The following is an 18,066-nucleotide window of genomic DNA, read 5'->3' as shown; positions in this document are numbered from 1 at the left end:
GATGTACGGGACCATCTATTGTGTGATGGGATTAAGAAGAATTACACAACGTGGATATGGCATGGTGAAGTGACAGACATGCAGAGTAGGTCCCAATCTAAACCGTTTGATGTAGAAATGGGAGATCGCTTGGAGGACATGATTAGTGACCTTGGACAAGAGTCTTCCCAGCAAGCACATGCCCCTGTGTATGAAGGATTACAGAGTGATTCAAAGAAGCCTTTGTATACGGGGTGCAAGAATTCCTTAACCCTATTGTTTGTGGTGTTAAGTCTGGTTAATGTGAAGGCCAGGTATGGGTGGAGTGACAAAAGTTTCACCTCACTGCTTGAGGTAGTGCACAATTTGCTTCCAGAGGACAACACATTGCCTAAAAGTTACTATAAGGCGAAAAAGATATTGTGTCCGATGGGTATGGAGTATCGGAAGATTCATGCTTGCCCCAATGATTACATACTGTACAGGCATGAATTCCAAGAAATGTCTAAATGCCCTATCTGTGGGACTTCACGATACAAAATGAAGGATGAAGAGGAAAGCAGTTCTGATGAAAACTCCAACAGGGGCCCCCCAATGAAGGTTTTGTGGTATCTTCCAATCATTCCAAGGTTTAAGCGTCTTTTTTCTAATGAGGACGACGCAAAAGACCTTACATGGCATGCAAATGGAAGGATTTCTGATGGAATGGTCTGTCATCCAGCTGATTGCTCGCATTGGAAAAAGATTGATGGTTTGTATTCGGATTTTGGGAAAAAAGCCAAGAAATCTTAGACTTGGACTAGCCAGTGATGGAATGAATCCATATGGCACCTTAAGCACTCAACACAGTTCATGGCCAGTTCTACTAGTAATTTACAATTTGCCTCCTTGGTTGTGCATGAAGAAAAAATACATGATGTTGTCTATGATGATATCGGGCCCAAGACAGCCAGGAAATGACATTGATGTTTATCTAAGTCTATTGGTTGAAGATCTGAGAAAGTTGTGGGACGAGGGGGTTGTAGTGTTTGATGTGTTTCGCAAGGAGACGTTTGAAATGCGTGCAATGCTTTTTTGTACCATTAATTACTTTCCAGCATATGGGAATCTCAGCGGTTACAGTGTTAAGGGTCATCATGCATGCCCCATCTGTGAAGAAAACACAAGCTACACACAACTTAAACATGGGAGAAAAACTGTCTACAGTAGGCATCGCCGCTTTCTAACACCCAATCATCCTTACACACGACTGAAAAAAGCTTTTAATGGAAGTCAAGAGCATGATATTGCGCCGATACAGTTGACTGGTGAGCAGGTATATGAGCGGGTTGAACACCTGAATACTGCATTTGGGAAGACCCAAAAGAAGGATAAAAGTAAGAGTTGCATATGGAAGAAGAGGTCCATTTTCTTTGATCTTCCGTACTGGTCTGATCTTGACGTTAGACATTGTATTGATGTTATGCATGTGGAGAAAAATGTTTGTGACAGTGTGATTGGGACGCTCCTTAACATTCAAGGCAAGACGAAGGATGGCTTGAATACCCGTCAAGATCTAGCTGATATGGGCATACGATCACAGTTGCATCCAAGGTCTGATGGGAAGAAAATTTACTTGCCCCCAGCCTGCCATACTTTGTCCAAAAAGGAGAAGATAAGTTTTTGTCAGTGTCTTCGTCGGGTGAAGGTTTCACAAGGATACTCTTTAAATATTAAGAGCCTTATGTAGTTGAAGGAGCTTAAGCTTGTAGGGTTAAAGTCTCACGATTGTCACGTGCTCATGCAACAATTGTTAGTCGTGGCTATACGAGACATCTTGCCAAACAAAGTAAGGTTAGTGATAACTCGCCAGTGCTTTTTCTTTCATTCTATATGTAGAAAAGTCATTGATCTTGTCAAGTTTGATGAGTTGGAAAATGAGGCCGCAATTATACTGTGTCAGTTGGAGATGTATTTTCCCCCTGCTTTCTTTGACATCATGATTCACTTGATTGTGCATCTGGTCAGAGAAATCAAATGTCGTGGTCCTGTTTATCTACGGTGGATGTACCCGGTTGAGCGATACATGAAGATCTTAAAAAGGTATACAAAGAATCTATATCGTCTAGAAGCATCTATTGTTGAGAGGTACATTGCAGAAGAAGCCATTGAATTTTTTTCAGAATACATAGAGAAGGCTAAACCTGTTGGCCTTCCCGAGTCTCGGCATGATGACAAAGTGGGTGGTAAGGGTTCAAGAGGATTGCATGTGATCACTCCAAGTGTAGAACATTTGTTACAAGCTCACTTGTATGTCTTGAACAACAGTAATGAAGTTTTTCCATACATACTTAAGCATGAAGTTTTAGTTGAACAGAATAATCCAAAAATGTCAAAGAATTGGGTGTTGAAAAAACATAACAAGACTTTCTGTGATTGGTTTAAAGATACAATCTTTGCATATGAGAATGCTTCAGAAACATTAAGAAAGCTAGCAGATGGGCCTAAAAGAAATGTTATAACTTCGCAAGGATACGACATAAACAAGTATTCATTTTACACAAAAGCACAAGATGACAAAAGTACAATGTAGAACAGCGGGGTCACCCTAAGGGCTGAATCTCAACACTTTGCAAGTGTGAATGATGCCAATCCCTGTGTAGCTTCCATCCCTTACTTTGGGTTCATTGATGAAATTTGGGAGCTTAACTATGTGAAATTTACGGTATGTATTTTCAAATGTAAATGGGTTGACAACAACACCGGTGTGCGCACCGATGATATAGGATTTACGCTGGTAGACCTAAAGAAACTTGGTTACCACAATGACCCTTTCATCATGGCAGAACAAGCTAGACAAGTATTTTACGTGCAAGACCCTTGTGATGAAAGGTGGTGCATGGTTTTGCAGGGCAAAACAATTGGTGTTAATCTAGAAGATGATGATTCATACATGGACACCTATGTTAGTCCTTTGACCGCACAAATCACTCCTAACGTTATCGAAGAAGAAGAAGCTGACGACGTTCATGCTAATCGTAATGATCATGATGAAGGAGAATTGATTAACATTATCTAATGTAATTTTTTGCAGAGAGACAGGTCACCAAAGCAAGTAAGTGACAACTACATTTTTTTATGATTGAGGCATCGGTATTTTGTTTTAGATGGCATCATTAGGACTTCATACAACTCATGTTTGTCGCCAGTTTCATCATCCACCACCCTTACCTTCTCTTGCTTCTCACGTTTATTGTTGTTAAACCCATATTTATGCTTTCTTCCCTTCATGTCTTATTTTATCACAACTTTAGCCGACTCTCCTATCTTCAGCATAGTTGAATCTCCTGTCTTATTCTCCAATGACACACTTTGATAGCCTATATCTCTTTTTTTCATATGTTCTAGTGCTTCAGCTTCAGAATGCATAGAGCAATTTGAACTTTCCAGTGATCACCAAAGGCTTCTGCATCAGCATTGACACTCTCCACCCTCTTTGTTTTATGCTTATCTGTTGCATTCCCTGCTTCCTCCTTATAAACCTCAGATTTATTAGAGGTTGCACTAGAAGAATCAGCACCAATTCGTGTCTCTTCCTCCTCTACTAGCTCAATATCTTTCCTTTCAACTTTTGTTTTGTAAATTACAGTGTAGTTTACAAAAGCAAAGGTGAAAGGAAAAATATTGAGCTGGTAGAGGAGGAAGAGGCACGGATTGGTGCTGATTCTTCTAGTGCAACCTCTATTAAATCTGAGATTATAAGGAGGAAGCAGGGAATGCAGCATAGAAGCATAAAGCAAAGAGGGTGTAGAGTGTCAATGCTGATGCAGAAGCTTTTGGTGATCACTAGAAAGTTCAGATTGCTCTATGCATTCTGAAGCTGAAGCACTGGAACATATGAAGAAAAGAGATACAGGACATCAAAGTGTGTCATTGAAGAATAAGACAAGAGATTCAACTGTGCTGAAGGTAGGAGATTTGGCTAAAGTTGTGATAAAACAAGACATGAAGGGAAGAAAGCATAAATATGAGTTTGACAACAATAAACGTGAGAAGCCAGAGAAGGTAAGGGTGGTGGATGATGAAACTAGCAACGAACATCAGCTGTATGAAGTCCTAAGGATGCCATCTAGATGTGTATTTCTCAAGATATAGTATTTATATTCCATCACGCATCCATTGACTGCTGATTACATGTAATATACTTTTTTTAACATGTTTTCCCCAAATCAAATCATAATTCAATGTTTGCTGCACAACACGTCAGTAAAATTTGCTATGTACAAAATGACACCAACCCCAATCAATCCCTCCCCTGGTAACCCCCAATTTCATTCCTTCATCATTCAAGGTCTTCATGTCATTCCTTCCCCGAGAGTTTGAAGTACCGTTGTCAATGATTTCTCTACAATTCCAAAAATCTAAGAAAAGTTTGCTTGCATTGACCCCACTTTGACATCCTTTAAATCCCATGGAAATCTAGCTTTTTGTGCACACTATGTAATCTTCACATGTCTACGATTATTCTTATTTGTGCTACACAGTAATTTTCTTTCATGTCTTGAAACAAATTTAAAGCACATGTATCACAACACATCATCAACCTTAATTTGTTATCAGACTATTGATTTATCAGACTTTTTCACTACTATTACATCGTATCCTGTTTTGAATCACAATTAAAAAGCACAACTAAATCACTTATGACTTATCCTCTTTTGATTAATCCTATTTTGTATGTTGCTGTATGTTATTGTATAAAAGATCATGGCTTCTCCACCTGCCTCCCCTCCTCCTCCTCCTCCTCCCCCTTCTCCTCCTCCTCCTCCTCCTCCTCCTGCTCCTTCGGACGCATCGGCTTCGCCATCTGCCGTGTAGCGGGCACGCAAAGCCTCACGTCTACGATCGTTATCTACTAGACCACCTAGTGCTGAGAGACCAGTGGTCCATGTTGATCCTGCTACCGGCAAGGCCGACAGTCCCCATAGGAAGAAATTAAGAACATATTTCGGGATTGTGGCACGTGATAAGGTGGACGTCACCTTTGAGAACTGGAAGGAGGTCCCTACTGCTCAGAAGGACCTGATTTGGGAGGATATTCAGGTATTTTTCTTTTCTTATTTGATTTTGTTTAATTAATAGCCAAAAAATACATTATTGTAACAAATAAACTTTATTTGATGTTTTCAGGCAGAATTTGATATCCCAGAGGCTTCTGACAGTAGGACAAAAAGGAAGTTACTTCAGACCGTGGGCGAGAGATGGAGGCAGTTTGAATCAGGCTTCACAAGGAAATGGGCCCTTGCAGCCGATCAGGACGGTGTGGAGGACATTGTCTGTGAGAAATACGACATTAGCAAGGAAAAATGGGCCCAATTTTGCCTGACTCGCAAAGACCCTTCTTGGGAGGTATGTTCCTTGCCATTTAAGTTGTTTTTAGAAAAGCATTAACTTGTTATACTTCATTCTACCAATTTGAAAGATTATTGTTTTATTTTGGCAGGATGTGCGCAAAAAGGCATAGGCCATCCAGAAGCAGAACACTGCCCCACGTTTTGTCTCGTGGAGGTTATGACTATTTGGAGCAGAAGCTCCTGGCTGAGAAGACAAAGAAGAAGCTGGAGGAAGCTACACAATCAGGAAGCGTTGATGGCGTCATCGACCCTCCATCCCCCGTCAGACACCACGTGAAGTGGAAGATGGCCCGCACGAAGAAAACAGGGGAGATGATGACGACTGAGGCCGCAAAGGAAATCGCTGCGAAGATCGTAAGTCATTTTCAACTAACCATTAGAATTATATTTCAATCTTTTGTGAATGGCATGTACAACTGTGTGTTTTCTGTGCAGGATTCCCTTAAGGAGGAGGTGACACATGGATCCTTCGTCCCCCATGGACGTCAGGATGTTCTCACCACTGCTATTGGACGTCCAGAGCACCCTGGATGTGTCCATGATGTTGGAGCCGGTGTCACCATCAAGCAAAACTTTGGATCAGCTCCACGGACGTCCCACAGCTCTTCCTCCCTGCCTCCTAGAGAATTGTAGCAGTGGACCTAGCAAATCAGGGACCAGCTAGAGGAGTCCATCACGGAAAGAGTGATGCGGCAACTCATGGCATCCTTCTGCCAGATGCAGTCCCAGAGCCTCTGGTTGGTCCCTCCGGTCTTCGAGTAAGCACAAAGGGGAGTTGTGTTGATCCCTCAGGAAACGATCCTGAGACAGGTGACTTAGATAGGTGTGGCTTGTACATCGAAGTAGATCTTGCCCGCCTGGTTGTCTTGGGGAGAGTTTATGAGGGATCCACTGTTGTTCATAATACTCCTTTGTTGCTTGGCCAAGTAAAGGTGGGTGTGGAGGAGGTTACAGATGCAGATGCTCCAGTTCCTATACCCACTGATGAGGTTTCCTTAGTGGGGCAGACACTTCACACCTTCCTTGCTTGGCCAACACAGTAGGTACTTTACTCTTACTATATGTTTCTTATTTTTAAATTAATTCATTCAGCGTGCCTCAAATTAGGCCATTTAACTTTGTTTCATGAACAGGTAGCTGTGTCTCCGGCAAAACCACCTCCAAAGCCCGATCCAGAGGTCGATGATCCGCTTTATCTGACGACATTGACCATCTCAGAGCTTTTCTTGAGGCCTTATCAGGTTACATGGGATGCCACTGTGTTTGGGGTCTTTAATCCAGATTTCCCGCTCTACATAAAGCTCGAAGACCTCTCCGAAATCGCACACGGTGGTCAATGTCTCAACATATCAGTGTTACAGTTATGGATTCTGTAAGTCATTTTATATTACTTTTAATTACCTAAGTTATTGCTTTGAATTCATAAATATTTAACTTTGACTTAACATTAACAGGCATCTCACTGAAACATGTATGCGAGCGGGGAATTCTGATATCTATGGATTCCTCGAGCCACAGTCCATTCAGAGGTCTAGGCAATCGCAGTTTGAGTCTGAAAGTTACATAAAGACTTGGATGCAGAGTTCAAAACGCGATGTCTATCTTGGAGCCTACCTAAATGGGTAAGTCACACAAATTAACTGAATTTAATTAATGTTTACTAATATACTAACCCATATTCATCTCCACTACAGCGGACACTGGCAGATGATGGTCATCCTGCCCAAAGAACACCTAGTTGTCTGGTTTTGTTCATTGCATAACAGGCCAGACAACTACCTTAAGGGGATTATTAACAGGTTAGTGTTCTTTTCAATACATTTGCATTGAAATACCTCAACGTACAACACCAGTTTTTAATTGTTACTCATCTGGAACAATGTTTTAAAAGGTCTTGATGATGCTCCACAGCCTAAATCAAAGGCTCCTGCTAGGTGGATTGTCGTCAAGGTACGTCATTTACATAAAACTTCCACTTATATATATTTCTTTATGTGTCTGTACACTAGTTGTTTAATTAATATCCAAATTTCATTATGTATTTAGTGTAATAGACAAAAAGGAAGTACTGAGTGCAGCTACTATGTCATGCACTGGATGTCCACCATCATTTTAGGAACTTTTAGGAATAACTGGGAAGCGGTACGTTTATTTGAAACAAAATCGATTTTTTTATAATTTGTATTACATTATTTACTTATTATGATTTATTTCATCATGCAGTATTTTAACGATCCTAGAGCATTGGAGCCAGAGAGATTAAAGGCATTGCGGATCTAGTGGGCACAATATTATCTCCGAGTTAGAGATCAGACCTAGGATTTAGGGACATTAACTTTAGCTTAGTTTACTTTGGTTTAACATTTTTGACATTTCCTATGTAATTTCAACATTGAATTCATTTGATGATTGTTCTTTATGATAAATCAATTATTTAATGTTTATTATGATTAAAACTGCTTGAAAGCATAATAAAATGTTTATTTGCTGTGAATTGGGCTTGAAATTGCATTTTACAGGTACAATTTTGGATTTATTGTAAAAACAGAAAGTTTATATAAAAAAAAACTTGAAAACAACATCGTTTATTAACAAAAACCGATGTTAATATGATAAACAACATCGATTATTTACAAAAACCGATGTCAACATGAACCTTAACATCGATCATACAGAAAACCGATGTTAACTTTTGTACATTAACATCGGTTATTTATAGATAACCGATGTTACCGTTTGTATATTAACATCGGTTATTTATAAATAACCGATGTTAACATTTGTATATTAACATCGGTTATCTATTAATAACGGATGTTATATATAGAGAAGTACAACAAATAAGTATATGCATCATCAACGTTGACATTGGTTTTCTACTGAAACCGATGTTAATGTAATATATTAACATCGGTTTTGGTAGAAAATCGATGTTAATATATTACATTAACATCGGTTCTGCTACAGAACCGATGTCAACTTTCGTCATGCATACACTTTTTTTGTTGTAGTTCATTGTGTTTAACATCGGGTATTTAAAAAACCGATGTTATCGTATTTATGTTAACATCGGTTTTTCAAAACCGATGTTAACGATGATACATTCAACATCGACAGTTTCAACATCGATTTTAGAACCGATGTAGAATTCCCTAAATAACCGATGTTGAAAGTGTAATTTCTAATAGTGTTAAGATCTCAACACAATGCTAACCACCACTAAGTGGTCCTCTCATGATCTTACACGTAATCTTATTCACATCTTCAAGTCAAAGTCCATATATTAGAAGCTATATATGGTTAAGGCTGAATCAAACATAACTTTTTGCATGAACAAGGGAAACTAATGCAACATTTGAATTCAACCATCAACGACCACAGACAATTGTAAAGAATATTGCCAAAGTAGTGGGCAAAGGTCAATTGAAAAACTCCTATCTAAAGGAGCTCCCTTAGCTCGAAGCAGTCTAGGGGAAAGACATTATGTCTAAATCAAGAGTGTTTTGTTCACCACTTCGTTAGTGTGAAGGGACCACAATAGGTTGTTGTGTGTAGCCAGTTGCAGGTTCTATTGAAGATAGCTTGGAAAGGTAGTCGGGTGACTATTGCTTCTAAAGTTCTAAGAGCACATCATGTTGTTGTGTGTGTCTAGTAAAGGTGCTTTTAAAGAGGACTAGGAAAGGTAGCCATGTGATTGTGGCTTCTTAGGGCTTAGGGAATACAATAGGATATTGTGTGTGTTTGGTAATAGGTGCTACTAAGGATGAATCTAGAGAGACTTTTTGAAAGAATACTTGGGTGAGTCTGTAGAGGCTTAGAAAATACTGGTTGTAGGAACCTAAGGAGGCTTCGAGAAAAAAAGAATACCCCAATTGTAGAAGCCTGTGGAGGTTTAAGGAAAGAAAGAACACCACAAAATGTTTGGTCTTAGTGGAAAACATATCGTTGTAGGGAATGGATGTAGCACATGTTGGGTGAACCAATATCAATCATGGTGTATTTTTTCCTCTCTTACTGCTCCTTATTTATTGTTGTTGTGCACTTAAAATTTGTTTTTACAAAAGGCTATCTTATAACTTAAACTTGATTTTGATCAAGGGTTTTTATAAAAACTATTTTATCATTAAGAAGCAATTCCTACTCAGCACAACTAAGTGAGAATCTAAAATTGTGGTTAACAAATTCTATATCATTTATGAATAGGTTCAAAAGCAGCAACCAACAAATTTACTTGGTGATTTTCATGGCACTCATCATTATACCCAAGTACTTGTAAGGAAATTGGTTACTCCTACTAGTCTTTTGATTTCCAAAGCATAATAGCTTGAAAAACAATTCAAAAGCTAGTGTGCTGGTGCAGAAAAAGTCAAGTCTGTAAATGATCACTATTCAACTCCCTTCTAGTGATTGACTGATTCACTTTAAACTATGGTGATTGTGATAGTGATGGTAACAACAACAATAGTTATGATCACAATAATGATAATTATTGTAGTGACAATAATAATAATAGTGACAATAATAACAACAATGATTTAGTCATGACAATGATGACTATTATAAAAGTAATAACAATTTTTAGTGGTAGTTGTAGTAGAGGTGGGAATTAAATTGTGGTGGTGATAATAATTATGGCAATGATGGTAATAGTTGTTATATGTCCTTTGAAAACATATTAATACCCATTCATTGACTTTGACATCAGACGTTCCTAAATTGTAATGTATGTTATCAATATAAGTGATCTTTCAATTAAGAATATCCATCTATATGAGACCAATAGAAAGAAATGTCTATCTACTTTTTTTAGTTATTTAGTTAAATCAATAATGATTCACTATTAGAGCATATAGCAACAACCATCTCATATGAAAAAAAAGTCATTTTTTCTCAAAAATGTCTTTGCCATTTGATCTAATCACACTTCATTAGATAGGAACATGTTGGATAAATATTGATTACTCTCAAATAGAGTGTTAGAATATGAAAGTCCACTAGATAATGAACTATTCATAAACCAATACTTATATATAGGCATAGGAAGATTTGTCTCGGAAGTAAGAAGTTCCCTTAACATCTTTTCATCATCTGTAAAGGATTATCGATGTGAAAAAGAGGCAAAAGGTTGATCGATGAATAATATGTTTTTGCAACTAAAAAAATTGTTTTGAAAGTACAGATAAAAATGTTTCGAAATTAAATTAAAAAATAATTCATGTTTATAAAATTTTCATTTAAAAATTTAAAACACTGATCCAAACTGGTTTTGAAGTAACTGATACAATTCTAAGAATTAGTTGAGAGTTTACTCTATATGAGAATATGACCAAGAAAAAGAATATGATATCATTGATCAAGACCAGACCTAACAAAACGAACAAAATCTAAAGAACATGAATTGTCTTTGTTCTTTATCTTCAGGAAAAATTGAGAAAAATAACATCCTTCATTCAACACTTAAAGTTAGTACTATTTATCATGTAGCAAGCAGAAGCGTTCATTTGCAAAATCATCACATAATATCCTACATCTATTTAATCTTTTACACACCAAAATGACAAAATTCTCAACAATAAAGTTCTATAACTTCATTGACGACCTCATATAATAAGTGGTCGAAAATTTTATGCTCAAACATCAAACAAATATCCCCAAAGCTTTCAATATCGCGTACACGTTTTGAGGTACAATCTGATTCTCTTATATCCTGTTCAGTCAAAGTACGAAGCTTCAACATCAATTCTGAGTAATACTCTGCTTCCTTGTTGACATCAATGAAGGTATAACCTTCATTAGTACTTGCATTGTCTTCAACATCATCACCCAAGGACAATAGTGATGGAGATTCCCACTTTGACGTAAGGGAGCTTGAACCATCTGCAATCATAATCATATATTAAGGTAGATAAAATTAAAATTAAAAAGTAGCTACAATAGCATGTGAATAATGCATAGTGTAGCCACTTTAAAGGACCTGTTTGTTGTACAAATCTAAACAAAATGAAATCTGATTAAAACTTAGATGCAGTTCCATATATATATTTTTGGTGTTGTTCTTCAATTAAAATTAGAATTTCATTTTAGTAATCCGCATAATAAAAATTTATATTAAAAGTCAACATAGATTAAAGATGTGCAACTCTAATTCTGACAAGAGAAGAGCCCCAAAAACACGAGACTACATGTAAACTTTGTTCTTTTTTTAAAGTAGAAAAGGAAAGGTGATATTTTCAGCATTATTTATAAAAATCAAAATCAAAATAAAATAAAGCAAATTGTTCAGTTAGACCAAACAACCCATTTTATGAGGGAGCAAGAGTTTGATAACAAATCAGTGACAATGGCATTGCAACAAATATTCAATTCCAATTCAACCACTACCAAAAAAGTATATTTGAAACAAATAAAAACAATAATAAAAAGGGATTAAGTTGAGAAAACATACCTAGAAAATCAGCTCCATACAGGAAAAGATAGTCATTGCTCTCTACAACTGAAACAGGACTGTGGTTTTCCAAGCTGCATTCACTTTCTTCCTTCAACACTGACTGCTGGTTTCTATTCCTGATATTTGGTTCCACAACCCCCTTTTTGTTCTTATTTGGCAAAGAAGTGTTGAACCTTGTTCTTGAACTAGCACCATTGTGTCTGCTACTACAAGAACTACTACACTTAGAGGGGTTTGAGGACACAGAAGAAAAATCTCTAACCTCACCATGATGATTTCGACCCCTTGAACCATTCTTAGAAGAAGAAGGGACCCTCCTTGGTTCATTCTTCAGCTTGGAAATCTTCTTGTTCTTCTTCCCTTGATTCCTCTCTTTCTTCACACTCACACTCTCCTTCTGCCTCTTCCTCTGCCTCAACTTTTCCACTTCCCTCATCTCATTTCTACCCTCTTGCTCTTCCCTCATGTTATTGTCACCAGCCATGCAAAACACAAAGAGATTATTACCATTACCATAACCATTACCCTTTTGGTTCTGAACCAAACTAGGAACCTCTCTGAACGATGCCGAGGTCTTCACCCTCCTATGGCTACTAACATGGCTTGCATCAAACTCAAGCAAGTAATCCACAAAGTTCACTGACCTGCTTCTAGGAACCGAATCTGGGGTGCCACATTTCACTACCCATTTGGGGTTTGGAAATGAATCCAGCCCCATTAGCCTTGCCACCACTCCAGGGGCAGAAGCAATATCATCATTATCATTCACCACCATTTTTTCTTTGGTGAAATGTGCATTTTCTGATTCTTCTGATTCTGTAATGTGATAAGGGTGCACTGGTGGAGTAGTTCCATTTCCAGCACATAGAAACACGCGTAGGAAGCTTGAGAAAGAGAAACACCCGGGTTTTGTATTTTGTGGCTTGGCCATGAATGATATGAAGTTTTTGACACACTGCTGCTGAAGAAGGCAGAAAGTTGCAATGTGGAAAGAGGGTTTAATGCTTGACAAAAGAGAATGATATAGGTTGCAAGGGTGGGAACGTGGGGGAGAAGTTTCTTTGGGGAATTAAAAGGGTAAACTTTTTAGTCTTTTAAAGTCTACTCCTTAACAAGTAAAGAAAATGGGTTTAATAATTATTTTTTTTGGAACGAAATCATAAATATCCTCTAGGGAGGTAGGCACGTAATTTTGATCGAGTTGTGTTATTTATATGGTAAAATTCTTCTTTTAAATACTAAATGCAAATGATCTTCGACCATAATATAATTATGATCTCAACAAATTTTTATATCATACATAACTGATTTTTAATTTACAAACAAATAAGTTACTAAAACTCATTTAGGTGTAATTTATTAAGAACTACGGTGGTCATCAACAACAATAACTTTAGAGCATTTAATAATTTGTAATACTATTAAATAAGTAGAAGGGATATAAGAGAAAAAATAATTAATATTACATTAAAAAAATTAAAATAATAATTATTTTGAGATAATTTTTCACTACAATGAATATGTTGCTAGCATTTATGTAGCTTAATATATGGTTTTAATGATACAACTAAATGGAATAAAGGTTTTGCAAGATAAAAAACAATACCTTTCCAATGTGTGTGAATATTTTTTTATCAACAAATATTAATTATTAGTATTATTAAACCCAAGATTTGTGCCTCCTTTCCTTCTCTTATCTGATAAAGTAACCTTATATCTCAATAGTGGAAACGTGAATAAAAAGGGTCTATTATTACAAGGGGGTGGATGAGAAAAGGTAGTACTATTGGTAAATACAAAAAAGATTAGGATGCTAATATATTACCGGGATAGGGTGTACGAAAGGGTACTTAAAAGACGAATATTGGATGAAAGAGCATTGACTCACGTCTATGCATTCTGGCATAGGAATTTTGTATTTTACTAATGCATCATGTGGGTGCAGTCCAAGTCTGTCAAACCGTGTGAATGTTGTTGTGCCAATTAAAAACAAAACGCTGCCGAAGTTGCTGACTTTTGAGGTCGGAGATATCGATGTGGTCCCCCACCCTAAGGACAATGGGGGGGATCTTGTTAGTGCTATTCCTATGAAGAATTGCACCGACTTTGTTGACTCCTTTGTAAGGTTTTTGGGATTGTGAATTGGCCCAATTTTTGTTAGTTCTGTTATGGCAAGCCTATTTATGATGGGCCATAATAATTTGGAAGCTTAAAGTAATTTGCAATATTTTAAAATGTGCAGACACCAAGGCTTTGAGAATGTTTCCAACTTTCCTGTTGAAGTTGTGAGATCAATAATCTTGGATCTTAATCTTCCCAAAAGGAAGTCCACTTTTGGGGGTGTTGTAGGTCCTCAATGATATTGTGTGCTTAAACAATTAATTAGAATCATGTGACTTTGATTACTAATGTTGACTCACCCACCTCTATTGAATAATTTAGACTAATTAGCCTCTTTAAGGTTGTTTCTATTACTATGAAAAAGTTTATGACTTTGTTTCAGTGGTATTGTTATACTTTTCCAAAATGCTTTGGGCATAACAAAAGTATCCATCTTTAATTCTTCACTCAACAAATAAAATAGGGGACAAAATGAGTTTTTGTGGTCATCAATCAATCTCAAATGAGCCTATGATACACTGAATAATCCTTTACTTGAGATACTATTCTTACTTTTCAACGATTATTTCATTTTGGATTTGATCTCATTGTATTTCTTTTTAGTATTACCTCGCCAAAAAATATGGTTAATAGTAAACTTAAAAAAAGAATACCATTCAATTACTAAACGATACAATCACAAGGCTAACACGAAGAATCTATTTTGCCCCTACATTTTCACATGTGTGCATATATATAACTGGACATGCTTGTAAGCTTTGAGCAGAGGAAAAGAAATATCACCAGTTGTGTACATTATCTCATACAGTTAGAGTAGTTAGCAACTTAGCTACAGTTAGTTGTGTTAGTGTTATTCTGTTATGTGAATATCATTAGCTGGAAGACATTAGCTCATACTACGTATATGGGTGGGGTATCCCTTGTTCCACATTTTACATTATATGTTTATTTTGCCGATTAAAAAATTTGTTATCTGAATATCATTAGCTATGCGTGTAGCTTCCATATACATATCTTTGTCTACAAATATATTATTGAATCATAATGGAAATATATTCCTTATCTCGAAAGAGTTTTTCGCTCTTTTCCCATTCTCTCCTTTTGCATACCTTTCTAACTAAATAAGTGACCTCTTTTTCATTTCTAGTGTATAATTTTCCATCGCTGCACTAAGTTATGGAGATGTCTGTTTATCATTTTAATGGTCTTTGCACACAATGCAAAAGCTCTGAAAACCATTTTACACCGAATCTTTTTTTCCCCAACCTTTTTCCACCAAATCTTTAAGCTTCCTGGATATTTTATCATGTATAAACTGTGTCATTCTAACATCATTTTCTCGCAACTGTTTCAGTGATTTATACGAGGATACTAAGCATGTTTATGGTGCGATTTCGTTCGTTTCTTAGACAAAAAATTATCCGAATCAAACAAATAATAAAGATGTGATTTATTTTTATTCGACTTAAATATAGTATTAATTTTGAATCAAACCAAATCAATTTTTTGAGGTTTGGTACATTTTAATTTTGCAGTTTTTTAAATTTGAAATCTATTATCATAATTTAAATCTATCAACTAAACTTAAATAATTATTATATATGTTATATTATTTTTAAATAAATTTTACTTTTATTAAATTTTTTTAACATATTTTAGTTAAAAATTATTATTTTCACATCTATTTAGCATTAATATAAAATGTTATTATCAAATCTTTTTATAAGATAATAGTAATTTGTACATTACTTAATATTTAACATTATTTTTTAACAATATTAATATATCTTTTTTAACAAATAAAAATAAAATATACATTATAAAACAAAAAAAACTTATTTAATACTTATTATTAATTATCATGATAAAATAGATATAATTATAATATACAATTTATTTTGGTTCTATTTACCATTACAATGCCCAAAAGTCAAATAAAAAAATAGACAACTTTTTAGATTTTCAATTTTCATGATTTTTAATTTAAGTGATTTTCGATTTTTTTTTTTTTATTTGGTTTACCAATTTACAAACGGTATGGGTCTGTTTTGAACACCCCTGGAGGATACCGGTTGGTCACTTTATAGTCCTATGTCTATTGAAATGGTAAAATATGTTGCCACTATTTTTAAAATGGAAAAATATCTCTTTCTGGAAGTTAGTTAATTTTCACAATAAATTTTCTGAAAATTTGAAGACTGTAAATACACCTTTTAATATATTTCACATATGTTATGAATAATTTATAATTTCCCTTGTACAAAGATGTTTACTTTTAAATTACCAAGCAATATTGCTCTAATCATTACAAAAGATCTTCCACCATTTTTTCATGGGCCAATGGAAACTCTTTGAAGACGATTCGTACGGAGGGATTTAAAAAAGTGGTGAGACCTTTAAATAAGTGATATAATTTTCAAAATGAAGCTACTGAAAAGGCAAAAATGGCAAAAAAAAAAAAAAAAAAAAAAAACAGGTTATATGGGTAGGTCCAAAATATTTAGCTTGTAAAAAAATATGGCAACTTACTTTTTGCTGCACCCATTTTTCTAAACGCATCACTTATGTCTTATTTTTATTTCTCTAAGAATATCCCTAATGAGTGCTTATTCTCAAGATTAAATATATTTCTTATTTTATAGTTAGAGTTCTCAAAATCTATTTGTATATTTGGGAATTATAATTTTGGAAGTCTATTTGTTAGATATTACCAAAACAAATTTTCGGAAGTCCATTTGTATAGATCCAAAATTTTATTTTGGAAATGTATAATAAATAGACTTCCAGAATTATAATTTCAAAAATATATAAAGAAACTTCCAAAGGTTTAATTTTGAAATATAAATAGACTTCCAAAAGTTTGATTTTGAAATATAAAAATATATTATTAGAATTTTCTTTATTTGATCTATTATTAATTGGTGTGTTTTTGTTTTATTAAAATATGAGTTTGATGTATGACATAATATATTTGTTTCCTATTGACTCAATTTTAATTATTATTAAGTGATCAAATTTGGGTTTTGGAAATCATAATGTGTCTATTATCAATGTTGTGTTAAGCTCAATAGGTAGGAAAATGTATTGATCGAGTTTGTGTAGGACTTAGGATATGTTTGAATGCACTACTGTAGAAGATCTTGTATGAAAATAATTTATTCAAGAAACTCTTATCTGAAAAGTTATTTTTACATAAGCTAATTTGATATTTGGATGATAATTTTTAAATGTTTATTTAAAATAATATGATGGTTAGATGAAATTGTAACATGTCTTTTACATAACTAAAATTACTAAAAAGGGTATTATATGCTTTGACATTATTAAAATTAATAATTAAATACTTTAAATAATTAAATATTATTAAAAAAATAATAAAAATTACTCTTTTTCTATTTCATTTATAAAACTATTTTAACTTTATCATTTTATTTAAAATATTGTTGTATATTTTCTAGAAATTTTGATAAAAAATAATTATTTTTATAAAAATAAAATAAATGTATCTTGTAAAAATATAATTATACGACTTTTTACATAATTAATTTTCATATTTAAAATTTAATTAATACATTATTGTTTTAGTAATGCTATCACTTACATTCTAATTTTTAATTTAATTATTATCTATATAATTATAATTTATAACATATAAATTATAAAATGTCATTAACCTGAAAATATTATCATCAATAATGTCATCCAATATAAAATTGTTCAAATGTACTCATACCATAAACATACAATCTTGTATTCTTAAAAAACAGAGAAATTAAATGTGTTGAAAATATATTTTTTAGAGATTCTCTAAATCGTTCCATTTGTAAAGTACTTCGAGCATTCAGTTCTTCCTATGTTGTAGTACTAGGGCAACCTTCACTTTCCTCCTCATCACTATCTTTATATTCATTATCCTCATCTAGTGAATCAAATTCTCCATCACTCTTGTCATTTCATTGAATGAAGTTATGTATAGTCATGCAAGCAACAATGATTTGGTTATGTGTCTTCAAAGTAAAAGGTTGCATATCATCCAATATCTTCCATCTTGCTTTACATAAATCAAATGCACGTTCAATTGTACTTCAAAGACTAGAATGATAATAATTAAAAACTTCAACTCTC

General features: G+C 34.6%; 1 protein-coding gene across 1 annotated transcript; it reads right to left on the bottom strand.

Moving 5' to 3' along the window:
* Window positions 1–10,799: 10,799 nt before the first annotated feature.
* On the bottom strand, window positions 10,800–12,887 carry LOC114416106. Its single transcript, XM_028380987.1, has 2 exons — window positions 11,818–12,887; window positions 10,800–11,249 (listed from the first exon to the last, which is right to left on the bottom strand). The coding sequence occupies exons 1-2, from the start codon at window positions 12,749–12,751 to the stop codon at window positions 10,939–10,941; spliced, it is 1,245 nt and encodes a 414-aa protein (XP_028236788.1). The 5' UTR covers window positions 12,752–12,887; the 3' UTR covers window positions 10,800–10,938.
* Between the last annotated feature and the right edge of the window lie 5,179 nt (window positions 12,888–18,066).

This window comes from Glycine soja, chromosome 1 (assembly GCF_004193775.1).
Source record: "Glycine soja cultivar W05 chromosome 1, ASM419377v2, whole genome shotgun sequence".
Taxonomy (NCBI): Eukaryota; Viridiplantae; Streptophyta; class Magnoliopsida; order Fabales; family Fabaceae; genus Glycine; species Glycine soja.
This window is presented reverse-complemented; position numbering and strand designations above follow the sequence as displayed.

Coding starts and splice junctions, on each gene's coding strand:
- LOC114416106 (XM_028380987.1), bottom strand. CDS start 12,751: ATGGCCAAGCCACAAAATACAAAACCCGGGTGTTTCTCTTTCTCAAGC. Junction 11,250..11,817: donor GTATGGAGCTGATTTTCTAG/GTATGTTTTCTC, acceptor TTATGATTGCAG/ATGGTTCAAGCTCCCTTACG.